The sequence below is a fragment of the Camponotus vicinus genome, unplaced genomic scaffold (assembly GCF_025532165.1).
Source record: "Camponotus vicinus isolate PSW18456_S1 unplaced genomic scaffold, iyCamVici1.0 SCAF_3, whole genome shotgun sequence".
NCBI lineage: Eukaryota > Metazoa > Arthropoda > Insecta > Hymenoptera > Formicidae > Camponotus > Camponotus vicinus.
Genome location: NW_028141967.1, coordinates 940,237 through 951,146, shown reverse-complemented (window position 1 = coordinate 951,146; position 10,910 = coordinate 940,237). Strand labels below are relative to the sequence as shown.

Genomic DNA, 10,910 nt, shown 5'->3' with positions numbered 1-10,910 from the left:
TTATATTATGATTAGCAATTATCAATTCGTGCGATTGATTATATAATGCAATAAAGAAGTAAAGATATTGCGATAATAGAGAGAGAGAGAGAAAGAGAGAGAGAAAGGGAGGAAGAGAGGTTATTTAATTCAAGTAACGAAAAGACATGATATATCGACTGAAAACAAATCATCGATGTGAGATATATTCGAATGTAAGAAATAAATATCTCAACATAAAACGAGAGATAGTTGAATTTGATTTCGCTTTTTATTACCTTGGCTACTTCAAGTGACTAAATTGTGCGAAATAAGTCCTTTATAAATGATCTGAGAACGTTTTCAAATCGAAGGAGGTTAATTAATCGCGCTGATTGATAATTGTAATTATTATAAAGAATGATCGTGATTCGAAAAACACAGATCGCTACCTTTCCGTTCGACTTCCACTGTGCGAATGACGTCACAATTATGAAATGTAAATAATGGACCTGTTCTTTTTAGCTGCACTGCTGCACTAGTGCAATTAGTTAGAGTGAAAGAAAGTATGTTTGTCTCTTTCCAACTTATTGCACTAGTGCAGCAGTGTAGCTAAAAAGAACAGACCCAATACGACGCTATCATGGGGTGCATCCAGAAGCACAACCGCTCACTGAGCAGCTAAGTAGCAATTGAATGTGATTGGTTTCTATCTTTGAATTCACCAATCACATTCGAGTACTACTTAGCCGCTCAATGAGCGGTTGTGCTTCTGGATGCACCCATGGACGCTACCAACAGCTACCAACGCGTTCTGTTTACATTCCAGTGATGACGTCATCCAGCCTGTCGTGTGTAGTGCATCGTACGAAATGCGATCATTCCGTAGAATTATTATAATTAGTATTATTATAATTAGCTCGCGCGATTGATCAATAAAAAATACGTAGAGTAAAGATCTCGCGAAGGATAATTGTTTGATTCAAAAAAGGTGAATTGCGTGATTCAAATAAGGATCTTTGTTTTCAAGCATGCGCAATCGTATCTAATTTTCTTGAAATACTGGGAGCAAGGAAGGCAATCTATTCTTCGCTTCGTGTCTATGGTTACATGTGATCTGACGTTATCACATGATCATGTCTGAAATTGATCGACATTAAGGGAGTGTCTTCCGAATTTAATAGTTTTCTCGAGTAACAATGATTCAACAATTGTCGTTTCTTCTCGGCATTCTCGCCACAGGTAATTCCTTTCTTTATTTTAAGGATAATATTTTAAAGACAGGAATGCTGCAAGTTTGCCGTGATTGAACTTCTAGCTGCGGGAACCACTTTTCTTCAACGAAAATCGAAATATTTAGAAATATATTTAAACTTATTTTAGAGGGAGAGCAAAATATCCTCATTTCATAAACTTTTCCAATATTTTAAGTTTTGCATTTTTTTAAAATTAAAGTTTGTTTACTTAATGCTCCGTTCTTACACTTTGATTGTTTTATCCTAATGTTTGCTTTTAGTTTATGCCAGTGGTGAATTCGTGGTTCTTCATTCACCTGATAGTGTAGAATTCACTATGAATGGAGAGATTGAACAAAGCAGTCTCAAGGAAATCTTATCCGCAGCACTTGGTTACACTGGAAAGCAGGTATACAATCTTTAAACTATTAATAGAAACCTTTAAATGTATAAATTGATGTGTTGAAGATGTGCCGCAGAGCTTTGAAAATGTATAAAATATTTGAATCATGAAAAGTTTGAAATTTTTGCTTTATTGAAATAAGAAAGAACTGAATTCCTCAAAGCTCTATCTTTGAAATCTAAAATTTTTAAAGTTTTGCATGATTTGGATATTATATCTATATTATATTTAAAGATCTTAATCTAAATATATTTATGGTGTTACAGAAAGATGCTGCTCATAACATTGCTATTTGGGATCCGTTTTCATTTCCCCAGGCATTGGTTGTTATAGCATGTGATGGAATGGAGACGTTGCCTCCTATGGAAAACAAGAATAAAATCACATATTCTTTGATTGTTGATGAAATGGAAGAGACCACCTGGCAAGCAATTAGAAGCAGAGTGGAGGAACGAAGCAATGATAATACTTTAGTCAGAATTAATTTAAGCGATGGAGTTGATGCTGTAAGTAAAATAGATAAAAAATTAGTTAAAAGAAAGTTTTCTTAAACAATATATTTCCAAGTAATCTAATATCTAAATATATATGTGTGTACTAATATTTTTATTATATAATATATATATATATTTTTTTTTAAGGTTTTGATATTATAATGCTATGTCATATTATTATGATACTATTCTCTCTCTTCTGCTTCCTCTCTTCTTTTGTTTTTATTCTTTTTCTCCATCTCTTTTTTTTTCTAAAGAAGGATTTAATAATCAATCTTTTTACTTTGTATATATCTATACTTTGTCTCTTTTATTAATTGTTTTATTAATTATATTCTAAATAATATTTTTTAAATATAGCTGGGCCAATCGGCTCTCGGCGAACTGAAGCCAACTAACATAGAGAAATTAAAGTCTCTAAACACGGAGGAGGTCGAGGAGGATCGCAAATTCGTCGAGGAGATGCGACTTCTTAATGCTGTTGCTGATAATGCATCCTCTGCAAAAAAACATGATTCTGGCACAGATGTTTATTGGCTGGTAGTATCGGCGCTTAAACCAGTCGTGGATCTTTATGGTAACACCTCAGCTGCAACCAAAGAGGCGTTTACGTTACTGAATGATGCGATGGAACATATAACTACGGCTTTTGTGGATGCTTATGATGGCAAGGTATGTTAATTTATTCGCGATTTTACTTGTAATAATTATAACTGTATTGATTTCTTTATTTTTTACTAATTATTAGCCTATTTTTACGTTAATTGTTGTATATGAATATAATTACAGATTTTCACATATTTAAATTCCGGGTATCCGTTCTAGGTTGTTGTTGCGGCATTCACGAATGACGCCAGCAAGGTGAGGAACGCCCGCTCCATACTTCTTGAAAGGCAGCGAAGAGATACTCCGGTAAGTGTTAATATTATCATAAATTTTACATGCATTTTGCAATCTCTATTTTGTTTCAAACATAAAAATATTTGAGTATCGAGAAAAGAAATTTAAAAGAAGATTTATAACAATATTTAAAAATAGAATTATAAAAAATTTATAAGTTTTCTTAATTATCAATATTTACATATAATTGTCATTAATATAATTATTATAACATTATAATTACACTTCCATATAAGATGATACATTTAGGCCTAACATTATCTTAAATATTATAGAATAAAAAAAAACCTGTTAAGATTTTGTAGGGACAATTTTATTTTACTATTAAGATAAAAAGAATATCAAAAAAATAAATAGTTGAAAATAAATGCATTGAACTCTAAAAGTAGTAATTATAAAAAAAATCTATTTATTTTTATTAAATCACATGTGCAAGAAAAAAGAAAATCACACAATCTGAAATTATTTAATGTATTATTCGGTCATTCTATGATTGCAACAATATAATGTATTTTATTAAACATTTATAAAACAGCAAATTTTGCAACTGGTTTAAGTAAGTATATACTTAGTTATACTTTTTTTCCGCTGATTGATTATTTATTTTCTCATTTGGAATTAGGAAGGAATTGTCAAATCTAAGTTTTTAACATAATTATCAACATTTGACTCCAATTATTCATTTTTTATTGAGCATAGAAATTGCAATATTAATTCAATGTTAAAATGTATTTATACTTTATCTGTACTGATTTTATAATTATTATGGGATATATTTTATAGGCTTATAAGACTAACAGTGTTAAATCTACAAAGGGTGCAAAGGGAGCGCCAATTAGTTCAGACATTAATAATTTTTTGGTCAAGGTATCGTGTCGAATCACATTGCATGAATTATTACTTGATTGACAGTGTTTTTTTCGATTTAGAGGTAGTTTTCTGCATGAATCTCGCGAACACGACGAATTACTCGAAATACTCTAATCAACGAAAACTTACAAACTTACTTATCATCAGCTGGCCGATATCTATCTACATCGTGTTCCCCTTTTTTAAAAATTTTCATTGTCTAATTTCTCTAATTTGTGAAATTTTTTTAAGTTTCTGTAACTTGGCAAAACAAAGACATTCATCAAATTAAATCCTTTATATTTTAATCTTAAATCTTGATATTTTAATTTTATCCTTAAATTTTGATGAAAACAAAAACTCGCGATTTATTCTCGAAATTTAGATTGTCGCCAATATATCTCGATTTTCATGGAAATTGATAAGTTTAAATACATACTATAAAATAACATCCTAAAAATCAATAAAAATTGAAGCTTTATCGACAAATCAAAATACTCGCGAATCTTGAAGTTCTAGTATCTTCGGAGTGTTGAAAACTGATGCTTTAATCACTTTACTGAGATACTGAACAACACTGATTGTAGCAAGACGGCGAACGAGACGAGCAAAGTAATAAAACGGACGAAGAGGAGATAAATAGTATGAGTAGTACTAGCGAGTCCACTGTCGACAGCACTACTGAACGTACGGGCGTTCAGGATGATAGCGGGACGTCGGAAAAATCCGACCTGGACTCCGTTAATAAGATAGATACTAACACACAGACAATAGGACAGGTACATATTAACATGCATCACAATCGATGGGTCTAGGGGAAAATCAGATGGGTCTATCTTTTTCTTTTTTGATTTAATCTTCATATTTTGATACCATTGTAATCTCATAATATTTTTATTTTATTGATTCTGTAAAATAAAAATAATGATTTGATATATCAAGAAAAAGAAAACAAATTTTGCATCATAAAAATTTAATAAATAAATTTACGGAGAGAAAAATTAGAAGAAAAAGAACAAAACTTAACAGATATAATTCTATGTACATATTGCAATCAAGATAGAATTGAAATAAAATAAATTTAGCAAAATTAAAATAAGTTGTAAAAAGGTAAAAATAAAATTTCTACAAGTTTAAAATTGTGGAAAAATTGAGAAAATATGACTTGTCAAATTCTTTCCTGGGCCCTTCAATTGTTTTCATTCTGCCAAACCTTATATACGGAATATTAGAACACTTGAGTTATAAGGAGATTAATTTAGCGTTTATCAAATACTCTAGTAATGTCAAACAAAAATTAACAAAGAATTTTTCGACACTTATTGCCAATTTAGCTTCAATTTCTTAAAAACTTTTGATTACATGATTCTTGTTTGCATTGAGGCTGTAATCTGCTATTGATGTTAATTAGTTAGTGCTTATATGCCGCTTAATCATAGAGGTTTCTTTAATTTTTAATTAGACAGCGACTTTTAAATAGCGAATTTTTTTATCGTATCTCTATCTGAGAGGCAGAAGGATATAAGTTTAAAGAGTTATTTTTTACAAAGAAGTTTAATTATTTTATGTCAATATTATCATATATATAAATATGTATGTTTCAAAAAATTTATAATTTCAAGCTTGTTACCTTCGGCTTCTCAAATGGCTCTAAATTATAACTTTGCATGAAGGTTTGGCGTGTTCAATATTGCATGTGTACATTTTAATAATGACAATAAACTTACAAGTGTGACGACTTTTGATTGAGACTTTTCGTTGGAAAAGATTTAATTGGACAATTAATTGTTTAGCAAGTATCAAGATTAGATTTTGTTGATGAATTTTAGATCTTTGAAATCGTGACGTATGTTAATTAAGAGAACCTCTTTTATGCATCAGTATTTCGCTAAATTTTCTGACCTCACGTATTCGAACAAAGTGTGTAAAAAGCGTAGAATGCTAGTAAATTTAGCAAGTATACTATACTAGAGGCATTTACAGGATTGAAAGTTATAGATTTCTCGAAGACCGCTCTTGTCTGTTCGGCGTTACATCGATCTTTCTGTTTCAGCCCGAATTTTCTGGCCGTGCGAAAACTTACACAGAGAACTATCCAGTCATCTTCAACATATTGCTGTGGTTCGGTGTTATTTTCTTCTTCTCGCTGTTAGCTATTTGTAGTACGTATTTTCTTGAATCGTATTTAGTCAATTTTACTTGGATTTATTTTGAATATATAAAACTTTCATGCGCGCAAAGTATACACTTGAGAAATAATATTTAAAATTAGAAATCTGAAATTTTAATTAAATGTGAACTAAAATTCTTGATTTCCTCATTACAATCTTATCTAATTATGATGTCAAAAGTGAGAAATTTATATGAATTTTTTTTTTGCGGAATACGTCGAAGTAAATTAATTTTTTTCGTATATCACTTCCTAAAATATATCAGACTTTTTGATTTATAAGTTAAAAAAGCTAAGAATTGTGTGCTGAGTTTTTTTTTTGTTATATTTAGTCTCTATGATAAAAATTCGGATGAAAACTCGGAATTCTTTCTCGAAATCGATAGTCATGTATTGATATTTTCAGTCGCCATCGCGGATATGGATCCAGGACGGGACTCTATCATTTACAGAATGACGTCGAACCGAATGAAAAAGGATAATTAAGTGTGGATGTATATAGTTGTAATTTTGTGATATGCGTTCTGTGTGAAGTATACTTATCAGAGCGCTCCTGTATGCGTAATTTATTAGCTAGTTGGAGAAAATTCAAGTAGCAAGGTCTATTGCATATTTCCGTATATATTTCTGCAAATTGATTGACTCAACTTTATCAGAGCCATTAAATAGCAAGGATATAATTATATCTCATTTCATTCAATCAAATGTGAAAAGTAAGTAATCGTTGCATTATAAAAATTGCGCAAATTTGTATATTCCCTTGAAAGCCAATAAAAATTGGCTATCTTAAATGTAATATAATTATCAAATTAAAGCATTTTAATCGTTAAAAATGTATAATTTGAATGAGTTAAATCTCCAGTACCGTAAACATTCAAAAATAATCATTATGATATTTATTGTATTTCCGTTGTAAAAAAAAGCTCGATTGCCTTCAGTATTAAGTAAAGTAATGTTCTCTTCGATATAATAATTTCGATCTTCATATATATATGTGATATTCGATTTTTAAAAATTTCGCTTTAAATTTAATACAGATAACACATTGTTTCAGGCAATAAAATACACAGTCACATTTGACATTTTTCACGTGTTGAAAATAAATTGTACACACAAGAACATCAGGAATATTAAACCAAATGTCGAGTCATAATATCTTAGTCAATGTAACGCGTTCAAGTTAGCTATTTTTATGTTGGATTTTTTGACACACAACAAATATGCACAAACTGTTTTACTTTATTTCTTTCGCATATTTTTTTGATGACTCGTATATTTTTTCGCATCATTTTGTATGACGCGCATCCCAATGCAAATAGTTTTATCTTTTTCGTGTGACATTTATTTAATTTACTCCTTAGATCGAGAACCTATTTGCGTATTTATTAATGCGAAATAATAAAGTTCAAACTTTCGCGGTAAAACTTTAATAGACACGTGATCTCATGAATTCAAATGCGCGGGAAACTTCATATCGTATCCAACGTCACTTCGAATTGTCGGGGGTAACTCGCTCCACGTCTCTGGCATATTTTATTCGCCGAAAATCAAGATTTTGCCCAGGCAGGTGAGTACCAATTGTGTTGAGATGAAAGACAAACGATTCCCGTAGCATTCGATCAATCGGATGATATATCGCTCGCGTCCGTTCTTTTATTTATGTCTGAAAATCAGCAAGTATGATGAAGCCATAGCGTCGCAATCTCTCTCCGAGATTGGAATTTCTTCCGGTTACAATTATTTTGATCATTTCGAATATTAATCATCAAAGAACCTCTGAAATACGTAAGAATTTTTAATCTCTGAGAAAGTGAATTCTATTATTCAGACTCAGGAGAGCTCTATTAGTTATATAAAACGGAAGTATATTAATTCATATATTGTGTATAGCTTCAACATGAAGTAGTAAAAGGAGCAATCAGTGGCGGGAAAGTGAGTTAGTAAACGCTTAGATACATTTGTTTATATAATAATAGAGGTACTTATATACATGTGTATATTAAAATTTTCTAGTAATAATTAAATAATAATTAAAAGATTCATTTCAACGCATAGCGTAAAGAGAATATTAAGTGTTACAATTCAATATGTGATTGCAGTGAAGAGAAAGAGAAAAGTGTCAGATTAAATATTAAATATTAATCTTCTTATTTTTTTGGACACTTACACTTTAGCAAGGCTGAATTACGCAAATACTTCCGCCGCTGATCTTCAAATCTTATGTTAACAATAATATCGATAATATCGAAATGTAGCAGCGTTTTTTATAAACGACATACGGCCGCGCGATTGCGCAACTTATTATAAATGTATCTCTGATTTTTCAATTTCCAAGTATCTTACCTTGAAATACTTGTTTCAATGGATTAGTACATTATCAAGTCAGGTCCGTGATTGTATTTTCTGCGCGTGTGTATATATGAGTATGTGAATGTCGCGATATATTTATAGATAATTATTATGTCGCGCATTTTAATTCACATTTCTAACAGTCGAATAACAAACTTTCTCTTTGTTTTGAAGACATTAGTTTTACTACTAGATTTTATTCTTAAATAAATAAATTTTAATGAAACAAATTTTGAATATATAACATAAATATAATATGTTACAAAGTAATTATTCTAAATAATCTATTAATTTTTTCTACTTTATATTATTACAGCTTTAGATTTTTTAATGAGTTTTTATTTCCATTTATTGAATGTATAAATTATCAGTTTATTAATTCATTCAAGATTTATTACGCTTTGCTTGTATTATCAGTTCGATAAATTAATGATGCCATTTTTTAAGGAATTTATAATTGTATTATTGCTTTATTATTGCTACAAAAAAATATTAATTTTATTCTGTCATTACGTAAGTTCGTTTGTTTTAATCTCTTATAAAAAGTTATCTTGCCAGACATTTAAACTTCCAAATGTATAATACAAATCAAAACATAATAAGTTTATCGATTTTTATCACTTTTTATGTTCATAACAATATTTTTATCAATTTCTTGATGATTCATACAATCAATTATTTTTTTTTTTATTATTGACGATTCTCGCAACAACACACGCCATTTGAAGCTCTTTCAATCCACTTTCAGTAATATATGTATTTTACATTTCTATATATATATTCATGAAATAAATCGGATTTCTGTAGAAATTCACAGAAATGTATATATTTAGAGAGATAATTTTTTTACACCAACTTGATGTTGAGAATTATAATTTATTAATATTTTATTTATTAGAATAAAGTTATATAATAATGAAATTTAAATGGAATTATATATACATATATATGTATATATATATATATATATATATATATATATATATATATATATATATATATATATATATATATATATAATTCCATTAAAATTTCATTATTATATACTTTATTCTAATAAATAAAATATTAATAAATTATAATTCTCAACATCAAGTCGGTGTAAAAATTCTCTCTAAATATATACATTTCTGTAAATCTCTACAGAGATCCGATTTGTTTCATGAATATGATACGTAAATAGATGATGTGCGTACAAATTAAGTTTAGTTTTATTTATCTAAGGTAAAGAAAAAGGTCAAAAAAGAGATATAATATCACATTGATTCTCAATGTGATATTTTTTTACATGATATATTATTATATTATTCTTACGTGATGCTTTTTAATGATGAAGATTGCGATAAATATATTTGATAAAGTGTAGAATATATCAAGTATAAAAATCGTATTAAAAACTCGCGAAATGTTTATAGCAATCATATAACAACTTAACATATGTTATATAATTATATAATTAACGTATATTATATATTTAATGTATATTTAATGTATATGATTTATAATTAATAACATTAGATCGTAATAATGAATAACATAATCAAAACAATCATAATATACAATGAATGTATGTAATCAATAAATGTATGTAATCAATAAATATTAGATGATTGTTGTCGCGCGATATGTAGGTCTTAATAATTGATATCTAAATAAATACGAGATAAAGTTAAATATAAAAAGAGAGAAAAAATGTGAAAAGTAATAAATCGAAAAACAATAACGCACGTAAGAATGAGATTAAATTCTTTCTTCTTTTTTTCTGATATCCAATACAAAATATCTCTATCTGATTGTTTCGAGTCGTATCAAGGATCGTATCATGATATATAGATGCTGCGCGCGGTAAGAACTGAGGCCGACTCCTCTCGGCGAAGGTTTTCACCCCACTTTCGGTTCGATACGACTCCCCCTACCTACGCTCTCGTTGCGTACCCACCCCACCTTAAGTTCCTCAACAACACCTGTCGTTACGACGGCGAACGCGCGTCTGGCTTTCCGCTAGTCTGATGTATATACGGTTGTCGCAGGTTCTCCAGAGATTCTTGTCGCGTGCAGTGAGTCCTGTCGCCTGCATTGATTGTCGTTTTCTTTTTCCAGCGCGATTTATTTATTTCTCGTTACGTGTTAGTCGCGCGGCGAGGTTGTCGTCCGGATTGTTTTTCTTTTTTCTTTTGTTGTTGTTACGAAAAATTGTGTCAAATCGAATCACGAAAGGACTTTTTGTCCTTGTCTCGCAGTGATAGTGCGGAAAACAAGAGTTCGTTATGTGGAAGAATGAAAACAATTTAAAGTGAATTTATGACAACTTTGATTTTGAACAAATGTCAATTCCGTTATATTTGGTTAAATCTCGAAAACAATTTCCTAAAAGTTTAAGATTGATCATTTTAAAATGATGCGCGAGCGCTGAAATTTGATTGACAGACGCGATAAATCAAGTGTGAGAGATAGCATGATTGCCGAATAATTTTTTGATTTATTTTATTGCTAGATATTTAGTTTAATAAGTCCTAATAAAATTTATGGATCTAACAAGCTCTAATAATATT

At 29.6% G+C, this 10,910-nt stretch overlaps 2 protein-coding genes across 5 annotated transcripts in view; both read left to right on the top strand.

The window, feature by feature from the left end:
• Positions 1–1,040: 1,040 nt before the first annotated feature.
• Atp6ap2 (ATPase H(+)-transporting accessory protein 2) lies at positions 1,041–6,842 on the top strand. The gene is made up of 8 exons (XM_083093702.1): positions 1,041–1,200; positions 1,475–1,602; positions 1,863–2,102; positions 2,451–2,762; positions 2,916–3,002; positions 4,427–4,618; positions 5,893–6,001; positions 6,416–6,842. Exons 1-8 carry the CDS (start codon positions 1,158–1,160, stop codon positions 6,493–6,495), a joined length of 1,191 nt encoding a protein of 396 aa, XP_082949828.1. The 5' UTR covers positions 1,041–1,157; the 3' UTR covers positions 6,496–6,842.
• A 3,474-nt stretch (positions 6,843–10,316) lies between these two features.
• LOC145969363 (uncharacterized) overlaps positions 10,317–10,910 on the top strand; it is a 63,076-nt gene continuing 62,482 nt past the window's right edge. The window contains exon 1 of one of the 4 annotated variants that reach the window (XM_083095425.1): positions 10,317–10,415. The gene's annotated coding sequence lies outside the window, so the exon portion shown is untranslated. Of the gene's footprint in view, positions 10,802–10,910 lie in introns of all 4 variants that reach the window. The other 3 variants (XM_083095420.1, XM_083095424.1, XM_083095423.1) reach the window with 3 other exon arrangements.

What these genes read in the sequence shown, in the direction of transcription:
- Atp6ap2 (XM_083093702.1), top strand. Translation starts at nt 1,158, where the DNA reads ATGATTCAACAATTGTCGTTTCTTCTCGGCATTCTCGCCACAG. An exon ending in TCTCGGCATTCTCGCCACAG is followed by an intron (nt 1,201 to 1,474) that starts GTAATTCCTTTC and finishes GTTTGCTTTTAG; the next exon opens with TTTATGCCAGTGGTGAATTC. An exon ending in CTCGCTGTTAGCTATTTGTA is followed by an intron (nt 6,002 to 6,415) that starts GTACGTATTTTC and finishes TGATATTTTCAG; the next exon opens with TCGCCATCGCGGATATGGAT.